This window comes from Lepidochelys kempii, chromosome 7 (genome assembly GCF_965140265.1).
Source record: "Lepidochelys kempii isolate rLepKem1 chromosome 7, rLepKem1.hap2, whole genome shotgun sequence".
Lineage (NCBI taxonomy): Eukaryota > Metazoa > Chordata > Testudines > Cheloniidae > Lepidochelys > Lepidochelys kempii.
This window is the reverse complement of record NC_133262.1, coordinates 31486015-31502350: the sequence shown is the minus strand read 5'-3', so window position 1 is coordinate 31502350 and position 16336 is coordinate 31486015. Positions and strand designations below refer to the sequence as shown.

Here is a 16336-nt window from a genome sequence, read left to right as displayed (position 1 = left end):
GAAACTGCTACTCTTCAGCCTTCGGGAACTCTCGGGCGATCGTCCGGAAATGTCCGATCGCTGCCCTGAAGGTGAACTTCGGGTTTCTCCGGAAGGAGGCGGAAATGACCGACCGTGAAAGGGGCGTTGCCCGCTGTCTCGGATATTTCCGGAAGGAGGCGGGAGCAGGCGATAGTGAGGGAGGGCGAGTCGAGTGTTTCCGTGAGGCGACCGCAGGTGGTGGTGGGGGGCTGGTGTTTCCGGAACCGGCGGAAACTGGCTCTGGCGGGCGGCTCGGATGTTTCCGGAAGGGGGCGGAAATGGCCGAAGGCCGGCGGCGGCGGCCATGTTGGGAGCTGCTGCTGTGTGAGTGTGAGATGCGCTGAGGGGAGCCGGATCTCGGGGCGGAGAAGGCGGCTTGGCCGGGGGCATTCGGCCTCCGGATCTCCTTAGCCCCGGCTCCGCGCAGCCTTCGCCTACGCGCACGCCTGGTTGCCGGCGGCGCGGCCTGGTCCCCGCGCCTCGTCCCCGGGTTCGCCTGAGCTGTCGGGCCGGGCTTCCCTCACCGCGGCCCCGCGGAAACCCATGTCCGAGCTTCGGCGCCCTCCTGCTCCCTGAGTTCCCCCTGGGGCTCCCCCATGGTGGTGGCCTGGCCGCCCCCCAGCGGTGTGAGGAGAGCCCCGGCCTGAGCCCCAGGAACTGCCGGAGCCCCAGGAGCCGCTGGCCAAGGGGGGGGCAAGATGTCGAGCAGCGGCCGAAGCCCCCTCCCCACCGTGAATGAGAGAGACACGGAGCAGGTAGGGGGCTGGGGGGTTCCTACCCCACGGGCGGGCGGGATTCCATGTTTTGCTGAGGGGAGGGCATGCTGGGGGGGCAGGAGAGGGGTTCCTTGCACCGTATGGGGTACATCGAGCACGCAGTGACTATGGGGCTATGGAGTGGGTAATACCCCATCCCCTATAGATCCCTACCTCATGTTTTCTATGGTAAAGTGAGGGGTGGGAGCCTGCCTCTTCTCCATAGATCGCTATGCACCCTTCTTGGGTGCTTACGTATCCACCTGGTCCTCTCTGTGCTGGGGGGTGTGGAACAGGAAGACAGGAGACTCCTACAGAATCCCCTATATGTGCATACATACCCCCACCCAGTAGCTCCCTTTATGCCTCCCATACTCTACCGTTCCATGGTGAACGGAAGGGAGGTGGTGCAGGTCAGAGATAACCCCTGTATGTGTACCCATGCCCCCCAGTACTTCATCACTAACTGCTCCTTGGTGAATGAGATATGGAGACAGGTAAGGGAGAGACTGTGCACAGATCTATAGACCTCTGTGTATCTTCCTAATCCCCCCCACCGTAGAGTGGGTGCAGGGACACTTGTAGAACCCTGTAACACTCCCATGGCGAAAGAGAGGCATGCTGCAGGAATGAGAGAGCGCTCTCTCTAGTTTTTATACCCAAAGGCCAATGAGTGATGATGTAGGAGTGGCTCTGTGCCCCCTTAATGTTCCACCCTCAACACAATCTCCCTGAAATGGGAAGGAGAGGGCAGTGGATTGATCTATCCCCTATGGGGTGCATGAGCAGTTTGGAGCAGGGAGCATTTCCATCTCTTCTTCCTCTTCCACATATTAATTGCCTCATCGATCCATGATGAATGATGTGGGCTTTGACTGGGCAAGGGAAATGGCCCCCTGCTCTGAATCTCCTTGCCTTCTCTGCTGTTCAGTATCACATCTAGTCCTTCCTTGGGTTTCTCATGCTCACTCAGTATCTCCCTATGCCCTTATTAGGTCTCAGACCCAAGGGGTTACCTCTATCTCCAGTGCCTCATTCATTTGATGCAGCTCAAGATGCTTTGGGAGGTGGTGGTGGTTTGCTCTTTCATGGGTGTGTGTGAGAGAAGTGACAACTAGTGAGCAAATTGCCTCCCCAGGATGAATTTAGGAAACAGCTCCTAGGAAATACACAATCTAACCTCTTTTTTTTCCCCTGGCCTTTGTGAGTTGAGACCTGCTGTAGATGGGAGCTTCTCACAATCAGTGATTTTTTTTGGAGTTGATTTGTGGAGAGAAGAAGGGGCTGGCTGTGCAGCCAGGATCCCTCCAAGTGTTCTGTTTAACTGCATAAGGGAAATCAAAAGGTGTTTTTGGACCTTATTTGTAAAGAGTATTCTTGGGCAGAGTGAACACTCTTTCAAGAGTACAGTTGAGGCAGGTTGTGTAATAGCAGAAGGTAATTTATTCATTGCTTTGTGTTATACCTGACTCTTTTTTTAAACAAGAAGAGGATCTGTTTGAACGTGATCCATTAAGGGAGAGGTGGGGTGCTGTTGTTCTTCTGGGCTGGTTCCCGTGAGGTGCTGAGAATCATTGCAGGACAAGATCCTGTGTGACTTGCTAACTGGTTTAATGGGTAGGATAACTACCTGCACACACATTCTGCATTAGATAAGCCTGGCAAGGGGTGGACCTTGCAGTCTGAAAGATCTTGGACTTCTATCCTAATAACAGCCTTCACTCCATGAAGTCTGATTCATTCTCAGTGGTTGATGCTCTGTAGCAGCCATGTGCTACTTAATCTTCCCCTTCCCCTTGTCAAAAGAAAAGGTATTTCAAAAGCGGGCTTCCCTCCCAGTCCAGAGACCGCTATGTGGTTGTGTCCCCTCCGCTAATAAAGTGCAGGGAGGTGTGGATTTGTGTACTGTACATACACTTGTGCATTGTGTGGCCAAGAGGGCCCTAGCTGGACCATTTGATCGCTAATCCATGCCTTATGTCAGTGGAGTTACAACAGGCATGAAGTTGGATGTGGTCTCACTGCGTGCCCTGGTGCTCCTTAAATTTAGACTTTTTTTCGTAGGTGCCTTTAAATGAGCAGGAATGCGACTGCAAAATGGGGAGAGGCTCCCTCTGTTTCTATTAACTGGTCTCATAACATTCATTTCATCTTGTGTGCTTAACAATTTATTCAAAATAACTAAATTTGGCTGACATTTAAGCATGATTGATCTAAAGCTGTTTCCATGATCTCTCTTCAGCTGCCTCAACTTTAAATTGCTGAAGCACAAAAATAAAGCTTCTGCTTCCCTTATCCCTGTGTGTATGGTTGGATAATGAGAATGCAGATCTCTGACTCTGACACTTTGGACTGTCTCTTAATTATCTAGGCTTCTTTAGCTATGTCCTTCCCTGTTTTCTTGGGGGGGGGGGGGTTTGCAAGTAGACTATTGTGGTGCATAATAAAGAAAGGCAAAAGCAGAACATAATTCAGAGCCAAGATTTCAGTCATCTGCTTCCGTTAAAACTGGAGGACTGGAGAGTTGGCAGGAATCTGAATTATCAATAAAATAAGAATTTATCTCTGTGGCAGTGTTAAGAGGGAGTTGTGGAGAAGTGTCAGAGAACTGAAACCAAGGAAGGCAAACTATAGTGCATCTCCATCTCTTGCTGCTTTTTTAACTTTGGAGTCATCTTGTGCTTTTAAGATAACAGCATCAAAGGCAGGGTAGGGGGTTTGTATGGAATCCTTTTCCATGCAACTCTTCCAACTCAGCTAAGTCCTGACCTGCAAGACTTACATGTATCATTTACACCCTTAGTTCTCTGATCATCTAAACTGAAAAGCAACGCTTCGCCAAAGTTTACTTTGTTTTGTTGTGGTGTCTTTTCATGATCAAAACTGAGGTGGGCCTTGTCTGAAAAACTGTTTTAGGTGGAAAATTTAGCTTGAGCGCCTCTTGCTTTCAAGGTAGAGTCAACTATTTTGAGGTTAAAAACAGGAAGTGTTGTAATTTCTGTTATCTAGAACATTGTGGATAAATATTTCAGGCATCTGGACCATCAAAACTCACGTCTATTTCATTCTCGAAGTAAAAACTTCTACGTGTACAGCTCAGTATTACACTGTTTCCTCTAACATAAAACTCCCTTTTCTCAGGGTCTCTGTCCACCCTCACGGGAATTGGCTAATTCTCTCAATTATCCAAATGCTTTTGCTGTCCCAGAAACATTTCAGATAAACAGGGGTTGTTTGACAAGGCTGTTTTCACATCCTACTTGGTGAAATCATATACATCTCTTAACCCTCCCAAATGCACCCACTGGCAGAGGATGCCGCCCTATTGCAGGGATTTCAGTAATCTCCCAGGAAGTGCATTTTACACGTATACCTACATCAGTTGGAAATTAATGATATTTTTAAATATGTAGCTGTATAGTGTGGTGGATGCAGAAAATTGTGAAGTCTTTGGCTTTATTGCCTGTTACTTGAATGAGCACTCTGGTCCTATCCGTGATGTTTTACTGCTTAAACATGTTCCTTCTGCGCCTTTTGCCACGTGCTAATGGTGCAGCATAGCTGAGAGCAGAGTTCTCAACTGGAGCAGAAGTCCAGCTTCTGAGACCCAGAGCAACCTCCCTATGTGATGTACTTCCCACTTCTCTCTGCCTTAAGATTTATTCTTCAGGTTGGCTTCCCAACTGGGGAAGTTCAGCTTTCAGGATTATATTAGCTGCAAGGAGGTATTAAAAATGCCACTGTGAGGCTGATGATGAGCTAAGTGGAAATATTGTGATTGGTACTGCCTGGTTCTTATGAGTGGGAAAGCCTAACTGCTACTTCCCAGCAAAGGAGGCAGTGTATGGGTTCTAAGGCATGCTGATGCTCTGTGTGTAGTTGTTGTTTTTTTCTTTGTTAGGAGGTCCAAGCTATGGTGATTTCCCATGGTGTGAGGTGAGCATAAATTGTGAAGTTAACTGCAGCCCAGACTCCTGTTGATGTATGGCCCCAAAGCATGCTAGGTGTTTCACAGTCATGGAGGAAGACAGGCTCTTACGCCAAAGTAGAGCCCTGCAAATCTGCGGATATCCGCTTTATATCTGGGGCTTTCTGCAGACCATGTTTGTGGATCGATGCGAACACACATTTTGTATCCGCACAGGGCTCTACTCCAAAGAGTTTTCACTTACTGTTAGTTAGGTTGTGTCTACACTGTCACTTTCAGCGCTAAAAGTGTAGTCCTTCAGGGGTGTGAAACCCCCCCCCCCCGAGTGACAAAAGTTTTAGCGCTGAAAAGTGCCAGTATAGACAGCGCTTTATTGCCGGGAGCGGAGTTCGGGGTCGTTTTTTTTATTGCCGGGAGAGCTCCGCCCTGGCGATAAAGTGTGTCCACAATGCCCACGTCACAATGCTGCCACGGCAGCACGGCTGCACTGTAACGTGGGCAGTGTAGACGTATCTTTAGTGGTGTAACTTTTTTCTGACAGTTAAACTGGTGGAAATGCTAATGTGGGTTATAATACTATAAAGATGTCTTATACTGATATAGCTCTTCCTATACTGGAAGGGGAATAAGGCATCTTTATGGTGATATAACTGTACCCACATTAAACTATACCAGTATTTTAGTTTTCAGAGTAGCAGCCATGTTAGTCTGTATCTGCAAAAAGAAAAAGAGGACTTGTGGCACCTTAGAGACTAACAAATTTATTGAGCATAAGCTTTCATGAGTTACAGCTCACTTCATTTTAGTGTAGACACAGCCTAAGAGGCAACCAAAGAGTCAGTAGCCAAGTAAGGCATAGAACCCAGGAGTCTTTGTAGTAGGCAGTATGTCTAGCACATGTGTCAAACAAAACTGATATTTTTCCTACTGTCTTTTCCAGTCCTGAGTTTCTTAATTCCTGCTGGGAGCTATATCTGCAGATGTCTTTTTCTGCTGGCATTTTTCTAATACAGTATTGCTATTTTTTCTCTTCCCTTATTATCCCTGACATTTCATGTGATAAATTCCTGGGGACAGAAACAAATGAAACTTCCTTATGAACCCAAACTGTCTGTTCTGTTTCCTTGTTTTATGAAGAAGTGTAATGGGTAAAATATCATCCTGTGGCTTAACAGTCACATGATGGGGGAGTCCCAGCTGCAGAGCTTTATTCTGGGCTATTAAATCACCCTTTCTTCCCTACTTGGAGGCTAGAGATAGGGTAATGCTTGCCAAACTGGTTAGGCTGGTCTTGGTAAGGTCTGATGTCCCTGTACCAGTTAGTGCTCAATGGTGATTTGTGCTTGGTAGATGGGAACTTCCTGTAACAGCAATGACTACAAATAAAGCCAATGGTGAAGAACGTGGGAGCAGCACCTAACAAATACCCTGCCTTTTCCCAGTGCCATGTCTCTGTTTTACAGACACTAGTTAGTTAAGCCATGTGACATGCCTGTGAGGAAGGGATGTACCACTATAGTCTTTTGCAGATGGCTGAACTGAAGCAGAGACAGGATTGCTTTGTGGGCTGGGACTCTAGAGATCTGGGTTTGATTGCTGGTTCTGCCACAGGCTGTGTAAGATGCTTATATGGCCTCTGTTACTATAAAGAAAAGGAGTACTTGTGGCACCTTAGAGACTAACCAATTTATTTGAGCATAAGCTTTCGTGAGCTACAGCTCACTTCAGCTGTAGCTCACGAAAACTTATGCTCAAATAAATTGGTTAGTCTCTAAGGTGCCACAAGTACTCCTTTTCTTTTTGCGAATACAGACTAACACGTCTGCTACTCTGAAACCTGTTACTATAGTATCTGAGCACCTCACAGTCTTGACTGTACTTATTCTCACAACACTCCTTTAAGGGAGGGAGGTATCCTCATTTGACAGATGGAAAGATGAGGCACAGAGACTGAGAAGTCCCTGTGTGACCTTGGGCATGTCAGTAACAGAGCAGGGAGTTGAACCCAGGTCTCTTGGGTCCCAGGCTAGCACCATAAACACTGGACCATCCTTCCTTTCTGCCAGCTCTCTGACACTGGGCAAGTCACATCATTTCTGTGCCTCAGTTTCCCCACTGTCTGCACAACACTAAGGACAATACCCTCTGATCTCAGTTGTGGCCTCTGTGTGCTACTATAATGAAACGATAAAGCGTAAAGATGTTATCTGGCTTGTACAATATTCTGACAAGCATTTATAAGTTGTCTATCTCTGTAATATCAAGTTCTATTTGACTTGGCTCAGAACACTGGTTCCTCAGCTGTGTCCCATGGCATGCTCACTAGCAGTCTGTGAGAATCAGTGCGTTGCACGGAGCTCCCTCTTCTTGCTGAAAGAAGATAAGAGCATGTTAAATATTTCCCTAACATGACTCTTCCATGTCCACAGTTGCTGTAGAGTTGCAGGGATATTTGAGACTGGGAAGGAGAGCTGTGTGATGCCCATGAGACAAAAATGGTATGGTCCATTCCCTCCCCCCTTTAAAAATAAGTTTGAGACCGTTTGATTTAGATTAAGAGCAGTAACATATTCCAAGTATAGGGAGCAAACATACCAGAAATACCACCCAAACCCTCTAATTACCACAGCCTCACACAGGAAGACAGATCATTGTAGCAAGTGAGTGGAAAAGCTGGGAATAGAACCCATGAGTCCCAATCCTTTCTGTTAACCTTCTGGTTACACTAAGCTGAGAAAGTTGCTCTATATCGCCTCATCTGTGACTCAGATTCTGATTAATGTCAGATAAGCACATTGGTAGTCCTTTTTTATTTCTCAATCTAAAATGAAACTCAAAATATCTGGATACATTTGTTAGGTGGGGGTGGTGGGTTGTACATGTTTGGCTGTATGGAAGCTAAAAAAGGCTAGGTGTTTCTTAAATGTAAGTGCCTTGAATAGCAAATTAAGCTAGTCATTCCGATGTTCCCGTGGAAAGCATCTCTCTAATGGCATTGTGTTTTCATGAAGTTCCCCCATGGCTGATGCTTAGCTCTGTGTTTCCTTTAATTCTGCCTTCTTCCCTTGGTAACTTTAACAGTTGAGAGAGAGCCAAAACTACTGGCTTGGTATGAGATGCTTTTGGTCAAAAGCTCAGTCTTCGAAGCAACTGAACTTCCAAGCATTAGTAGCTTGTTTCTGGAGTGCTGCATTTCATATTTATCAGAAAGCCAAACACTTGCAAACAGCACCAGGTTGTGCAATAGCTGAATCGTATTGCGGGAAGGAACTGTCATGTCTAAATGTACTTTGAATTGATCTACCTGAATTGGCTGGCTGGCTATTCTGTTTACATGTGCTCTTTTTGTTTAGTAAGCCTCTGCTGTACATTATCCATCTTAAACTTCCTTTGCTCTGAGAATGGGGCTGTCATTTGTATGGGACGTTCTGTTACTTTCCCAGTTTGTTTTCCAGTGGCTGCTCTGTGTGTGCGTGCATGTGTGCCCCCTGAATTGTATGTCTAGGAAAAAGATCAAACATACAGTAGTTTCTGCAATTATGAAATAACCTGAACACTAACAAAATGGATTTAAGCTTCCATCAGCACCTGCTTCTTTTGGCTTTAGTATTCGTTTGAGCCTTGGTCTCTGCTGTCACAAGAAGTCATTGAGGCCACTACCAAAAGAGACTGGATATTTAAATGGATCTCAAGAATATCCAGGGTGTAACAGTTAATTGGAAAAAATTCTGGTTTAAGGAATATTAAACCTTACGTTTCAATCTTTGTCATAGACTAGGATGAAACCTATGTGGGGGACAGGTTAACCTACATCTGTCCACTGTCTGGTTCTCATACCTTTCTCTGAAGCATCTGGTGCTAGCTGCTGTTGAAGACGGGATACTGGGATAGATGGACCTTGGGTATGATCTGGTCTGGCAATTTCTTTGGCCTTCATAAATCTATCAAAACACAGGCACAGCTTCAGTTGGTAGTCTGCTTGAGGTGCAAGCACAGGGACACAGAAGAGGAGTACTGTTCCTGGCGTAGCTGTGATGTAATGGAAAATGTCATCCCTCCTGTCTTATTAGGTAGTTTGGGTAGAGCACTGGACTAGGACTCAGGAGACCTGGCTCCTCTTCCTGGTTCTTCCCCTGGCCTGCGGGGTGACCTCAGGCAAGTCTCTTGCCCTTTCTGTGCCTCGGTTTCCCCAGCTGTAAAATGAGGATGATGATACATCCCAACTTTGTGAAGTGCTTTGAGATCTGCTGATGAAAAGCATTAGATAAGAGCTGGGTATTATCTGTGTCATAAGGCTATTCTCGGAAGACGCAACAACTCTGTAGTTGTAAATTGCTGGAGCAATTGCAATTGACTGGGGCTCATGTGGAAATAAGAGTCTGGGTTTCTAGCTTGGGCAATATAGACAATTGGGCTAGTGTGGTGTGCCTTATGGTGTGGTACCATTATGAAGCTTTCTGTTAAGGTTTGCCTCATTGGTGTCAGAGCTCTGCAGTCAGTGACTGGCTGTGTCTAAAAGAGGCTGCACTAGCAGGAATTCAAACTAAAGCAACTTGCCTTGCAAACGACCACTGAACCAAGAAACTCCAAAATCACTCTCGAGTACTTACCTGGCCCCCTAATATTTGAGTGCTTCACCATCTTTACTGTATTTGTCCTGCTATCGTGAAGATAGCACTATTATCCCTGCAGTACAAATGGGGAAACTGAAGCACGGACACTAACTGATTTGCCCAGGGTCACACAGGAAGTTTGTGGTAGAGCAGAGTACTTGAACTGAGGTCTCACAAGTCCTAGGCTGGTACCTCAGTCAGTGGCCCATATTTCCCCATTGTCCTGGTCCTTTCTGCAACTGGCCCTTGTACTCATACTTGCTGCAGCTTCATCCTTGTGGCCATGGAGTTCTTGCTGATCATATTAGTGAAACTTTGCATTGAGTAGGAAGGGTTTGTTCTGCAGATTGTTAGCAATAAAAAGCCAGTTCCACCGAGTATGAAGCAATACATCCATTCCATTTTGAGACAGAAAAGCCCTATTAGAGTACATGGACCATATCCCTCCTCCACCACCTTGAGATACCAGTGACGGGATCGATCTCTGAAATATATACTCCAGTGCTCTGCCCTGTCCTAGTTTCCAACCACTGGAGATTCAGTTGCTTTCCTTGTGTGCCCATTCCACAGTTCTGTACTTGCTATGGAGCAGGATGACTGCTGTGAACCTCCATGTCCACAAGAGCTGCTTTCACCCAGGTAGTTGGCTAAAGTTCAGTGTCTTTAAAGAAGAGATTTTTGAATTGACTTGTTAAACTAGCTAGGCTAAAGACTTGTGTTCTGATAGAAATAACTCCCTTCCTGTCTCGGGAACAACTGCTGCTCTGAGCAGCTACTGCTGTAGTCCCCAGTGGAAGTCTGAGAATGAACACTGTTGCTATTTTAAGGTCTAAAAGCACATTGCCAGTCTCTTCCCCATAGCCAGGTGGGTTTGTTTGCTAAATGTTTTCAGTAGCTCCCTTCCCTTCAGAGGAACTATTCTAGCTGGCAGAGATTATCTCAACAGCTTCTCTATAGCCTGTCTCTTTACCCTGCCTGGCACTGTCTGAGGGTCTGAAGAGGAATAGAAGGCCCTCAAGAGCACTTGTTCTTTTGAGTGACCCAGACCTCAGATGGTTGAAGTCCCAAATCAAAATTTAAAGGCCTAGAGTCTTGTGAATTTTAGCTTCCCTAGTAAGTCATGGATTTAAAGGCCGGAAGGGGTCACTATGATAACCTAATATGATGTCCTGCACAACACAGGCCATAGAACTGTACCCTGTGATTCTTGCATCCAGCCCATAACTTTTGTTTGAGCTAGAGCATAGCTTTTAGAAAGACAGCCAATCCTGATTTAAAGACTTCAAGTAATGGAGATTCCACGGCGTCTCTAAGTAAATTAACCGCAAGTTTTACAGATTTGCTGGGAATGCATTTTTCAGGGAAGTGTACATCAGGGGTTCTCAAACTGGGGTTTGGGACCCCTCAGGGGGTTGTGAGGTTATTACATGGCGGGTCACAAGCTGCCAGTCTCCACCCTAAACTCCACTTTGCCTCCAGCATTTATAATGGCGTTAAATATATTAAAAACACTTTTTAATTTATAAGGGGGGGGTCGCATTCAGAGGCTTGCTATGTGAATGGAGTCACCAGTACAAAAGTTTGAGAACCATTGCTCTACATCCAAACCTTGTGCTGTCTTTTCTGGCTGCTTGTGAGTGTTATCAAGTGGTCCAGGCTGGGGACTGGGAGTCAGGACTCCTGGGTCATGTTCCTGGCTCTATCAAGGATTGGCTGTTTGGTCTTTGGTTTGAGAAGAGAAAGGAAGAAACCTAAGTCAATTTCAGTCCACCACTCTGTAAAATGGTGGTAAACTAACCTAAAAAGGGAGGAACTCTTAAGCAATTTGGAGATCCTCTTGGGAAGTACTGTAGAATTAGAAAGTGTTCTAGATTCCTCCTTGTATTCTTTATTCATCATCTGCCCGCATGATTTTTTTGCTCCAGTGGTCTGAATTCTAATCCCAGCTCCATCACAGATTTATTCACTCTGTGGCCTTGAGCAAGTCGATTCCTTGCCTCCCCATCTGTAAAAGGGCGATTATATATACCTGTCTTGCTGTGGAGTCTTACATTCTTAATTAGTTAATGATTGTAAAGCACTTTGAAGATTAGACTGCTACCTAAGCTCTCACTGTTCTTTTCTGTGGGGAAATGTGCTGTCCTGTATGATGCCAGTTTGAATGGGACTCGTGCGTTTCTGGCTGTAGAACCAATTAAATCTTTGCTCAGTAATGCTTAACATTAGTGTGTATAGTTTGGAGAAGTGATAGTGAGGGTATAAAATTCTCATTCTTTGTGATACTATCCACCGTCTGGCACCGTCTGAGAGTCTGAAGAGGAATAGAAGGCTCTCAAGAGCACTTGTTCTTTTGAGTGACCAGACTTCAGATGGTTGAAGTCCCAAATCAAAATTTAAAGGCCTAGAGTCTTGTGAATTTCAGCTTCCCTAGTAAGTCATAGATTTAAAGGCCGGAAGGGATCGCTATGATAACCTAATATGATGTCCTGCATAACACAGGCCATAGAACCATACCCAGTGATTCTTGCATCCAGCCCATAACTTTTGTTTGAGTTAGAGCATAGCTTTTAGAAAAACAGCCAATCCTGTTTAAAGACTTCAAGTAATGGAGATTCCATGGCATCTCTAAGTAAATAGTAGTCAATTATTTTTTGTCAAGGTCCAGATTCTGGAGGAAATAATTAAAAAAAAAAAAAAAGATTTTGGGGTCCATTCAAAAGCATCTGGTGGTCTGGATTTGGCTCGCGGCACTATTGCAGGGGTAGGCAACCTATGGCATGCGTGCCAAAGGCAGCACATGAGCTGATTTTCAGCGGCACTCACGCTGCCCGGGTCCTGGCCAACGGTCTGGGGGGCTCTGCATTTTAATTTAATTTTATATGAAGCTTCTTAAACATTTTAAAAATCTTATTTACTTTACATACAATAATAGCTTAGTTATATATTACAGTCTTATAGAAAGAGACCTTCTAAAAATGTTAAAATGTATTACTGGCACTCGAAACCTTAAATTAGTGTAAAAAATGAAGATTCGGCACACCACTTCTGAAAGGCTGCTGACCCCTGGCCTATTGACTACCACTGGTTTAAGTACTTTCAGACATACAAGAGTGGTCAGTCCCTATTAGAGTCACTCAGAGTCTAAGGGCTGATAAAGGTTTGGGAAGGAGAACAAAAGAAGGGAATTTTATATATGCATCATCAAGATCCGTTATAGTCAGCATAATAGACTTAAGTCTTTTAAGAGGAACTTAGAAGTGAAGGGGGTTTAGCTCCTGTGGACATGTTCTGGAATGTTAAGCCATGCTTAGGGGCCACTGAGATGACTTTGGGGGGCACATAAGAGTAGGAATGTTTGCAGGTGGAGGGGGATGTGAATCTCAACTAGGGAAGGGCTAAGTTGCATAAACCTTAAAGGAGGTGACCAAGTACCAATGGATCCAGTGTGGCCTAGTGGATAGAGCGCTGGTCTGGAACTCAGGAAACATGACTTCTGTTCCTGGCTCTGCCACTGGCCTGCTTGGTGACCTTGAGCAAGTTACTTCTCCTCTCATCTGTAAAATGGGGATAATGATTCTTGCCTCTTTTGTAAAATGCTTTGAGATGTGCTGATAAGTGCTATGTATGAGCTATGTGCTGGGGTTACTGTAACAAAAGCCAGTGGAGGGATTCAGCAAGGGGAGTGATGTGACCAAATTGACAGACAAGGGAGATAACTTTAGCAGCTGCCTCTTTGTATTGGCTGGTAAGGGACGATGAGTGTGTCAGTTTCTGCAGTAGTTGAGATAGGACATAAGGGCTTGACCAAGAGATCCAGTTGTGGGGATGGAAGGATGGATCTTGGAGCTGATGAGGAGTATATGTATTAGGTGTAAATGCCAAAAGGGAGGGAGGAGTTATTTGAGATTCATAGATCAGAGTATATCTTCACTGCAGTTAGCATGGGTGATTGGCATCTAGCTCTGAACACCTGCATTAGACTAGCCATGGTGTGATCAGCCACTGCAAAGCCCTATCCTCCTCACTGTGTTCTCACTGGTGCTACACTTTCTTGTATTTGTCATTAGGACTTCTGGGGGCGTATCCCATGGTTCTTTGTGCTGCAGTGAGCTGAGTCGCTCTAGATTCTTTCCTAGAACTAGTCTGTCCTCCTGGGCACATGGGCCAACTGAGGGAAGGCATTGGATTACCAGCATTTGAGTGACTTAGCTTGTGTCCTCACTGCAAAGTGGGCAAGTTACCAGTCTGAATGAAAAGGGAACCTGGGCTTTAACCAACATCTGTAGCTGGGCCAGCTAGTCCAGGCTGAAAGCACCACTAACCTCAAGAGAGAGGGTTTTGTGTATGCGGGATGATTGGGGTGACTTCCAGAGAAGAGCCTATACTAAGTCTCAAGCCATACCCTTAAAGGTCAAAAGGGATTAGCTAGGCTGACCTTCTACTTAAAATAGGTCAGAAAAGCTCATTCTGGTACCCCTGTTTTGAGCTGAATAACTTATATTTGACCAAAGCATATCATAGGTGGTACAAGAGGGTGTTAGTAAGAATAATGGGATGGAATTTATCCAGAAAATCACAGAGGGGAGAGAGTTCTCTCTAGCCATGTCTGGTTGGGAAAGTTACACCGGTTAAAGTGGTATAACTTTTCCCTTCCCCTTATTTTGGTGGAAGAATGGCTTTTTTCAGTACATCTTAAACCCCTTCCCAAGTAACATAAGCTAAAACAATAAAAGGCGCTCTGATGCGGGAATAAGAACATCTACACAAAGATTGTATGGTTAAGACTTTCGGATGTAGGTAAGACACTTTTCTATGCTCAGGCCTTCAGTATGTGGTGTTGTCCCTTTAACTTATTTCTGGTGATAATTCCCATCCCAGCGAAGGGGGCACTTTTGAACTTTGGGAGATTAGTAGAAATAGTGCAGTGACTGCAGGTACTGTTGGATTCTATTTTCCCAGTCACTGGGTTTCTGGCTGGTGGAACAGAAGTGGTGGCGGCAGGCCTTCCAGAGGGAAGGGCTGGACACTACCCCATTATAGACAAGACCCTGGCATCGCTGTCCCCTCTTCAGTGTGTGATGCTTTCTAGTAGTTTGTCAAAATGGCTCTTTCTTGCTTTGTTGCCAGCTGAGGGGGACACTAGTGGGCTTCATGTCTCACCAGGAGATGGGTGTTTGAAGGCATGCAAGGTAACAGACTTTGCCAGGTTAGATCTAAGTTACATGAGCTAATTCCAGCTAAATATTAGGTGTCTTCCTTTTTATTTGGGCAGGTCTTGCCACCTACCATCATGGTTCAGCTGAGATCCTTCCATTGGCAAGTCCCTAGGCATGCATTTGTTACCTTCTTGGCTATGGCATTATTTGATCAGAGCCTAAATTTGTTAGTTTTCAGAGCTTGGTGTGAAGTTAGACCTTTGCTGGAGGGGTTCTCAAACTGGGGGTCGGGACGTTATTATGTGGGGGGTTGCGAGTTGTCAGCCTCAACCCCAAACCCTGCTTTACCTCCAGCATTTGTAATGGTGTTAAATATATTAAAAAGTGTGTTTAATTTATAAGGGGGGATTGCATTCAGAGGCTTGCTATGTGAAAGGGGTCACCTGTACAAAAGTTTGAGAGCCACTGGTCTAAACTAAGCCATAGAGAGAAGAATGGGACTGTGGTTAAGGCATGGCACTGAGACTCAGGGGATCTGGGTTCAATTCCTGCCTCTGTCCCAGGCCCCCTGCATGTTTTTGAGTTCATCTATCTCTGGGTGTCTCCATTCCCCATCTGTAAAATGTGAGTAGTAATTCTTTTGTCTTGTTGATTTAGATATAAGCTTAGCCCTTGCTGCCCCATACTCTCTGTACATACAGCACCTATCACTTTGGAGTCTTGATCTAGATTGGGACAGCTAGATGCTATTTTGATACAAATACAGTGAAACCCCTCTATAACACGATAATTGGAGTCCAAAAAATTCATTCGTGATAAATGCAGGGGTCACTTTATAGCAGGGTTAAGAAAATTTACTATTTCAAGCTGGTCAGTTTGTTTTGTGTAAAAAAAACAAACAAACAAAAAACAGTTATCCCAGTGTGTGTTAAACCCAAAAGTAGTAATTTAATTACATGTACATGAAAGAAACATGTGAAATTGACTATACTAATCATTGTGCAGAGTGCAAAGTCAATCTGGTTGCATGATTCCATAATTTTAAATTTCATCACTTCTTAAAAAAGCTATCTAGTGTGGTCTGCTTATTTGCTGCGGACTGTTCTAGCAAAGTCAAGAATGCTTCTGAGTTGGAGGATTTTGACGCTGTCCACATCTTGAGTTTCCAGCCACCTCAAACTGGCTTCTAGGTGCTTTACTGCCTTGGACACTTTTGGTGGGGGAGTTGAGGTGCCATCATCATCATCGTCGTCATTAGCGCCACTGGTTTCGGGCTCTGGTGGTGCAGCTTCATTCTTCTTGCTGACATTTGCAACAATTTCGTCATCTGAGATGTGTTCCTATATGGGGCAGATGTCATCTGCTGAAAACCGGTTGAGGATATCATGATGACTGTGCTCATATTCTCTGAGTGCTTCTTCGGCTAAACGTACGTCATCTTCAGTGAATCTTGTAAATTCAGGCTTGTCATTGTTACCATCATCATGTGTAGATGATGGAAAAGCTGGACGAAGACCCTTTATCCAGCATTGTTCAATGCAAAGTGCAGAGATAGCATCCCAGGCTTTCCCGCCAAGGTGAAAGACTTCTTTCAAGTTGAGTGACGCTGGTGATGTGTCGATGGAGAAGTTATCTGCTACCATCCGCTTGATCGTTTCACGATGATAGTTTTGCTTAAATACCAATATGATGCCTTGGTCCAGTGGCAGGATTTCTGACACATTGTTCTTTGGGAGATAAGAGACTTTAATCTTGCTGTCACAACTGACAAGATTTTCCACTGCGGGATGGGCCGGGCAGTTATCAGCAAGAAGAGAGCTTTTTGCTCCTGCTTGAGTTTTCGCAAATGAGCCTGAACGGCTG

The 16336-nt window shown here is 45.2% G+C and overlaps 1 protein-coding gene across 9 annotated transcripts in view; it reads left to right on the top strand.

Annotated features, from left to right (window-relative positions):
• The first annotated feature begins 268 nt into the window (after positions 1-268).
• The window catches only part of MARK2 (microtubule affinity regulating kinase 2), a 102616-nt gene continuing 86548 nt past the window's right edge, over positions 269-16336 (top strand). For 7 of the 9 annotated variants that reach the window (XM_073351795.1, XM_073351794.1, XM_073351793.1 and 4 more), the window contains exon 1: positions 270-776. In XM_073351795.1, the coding sequence (XP_073207896.1) occupies positions 720-776 (57 nt within the window). In that variant the 5' untranslated portion in view covers positions 270-719. Of the gene's footprint in view, positions 777-16336 lie in introns of all 9 variants that reach the window. The other 2 variants (XM_073351789.1, XM_073351797.1) reach the window with 2 other exon arrangements.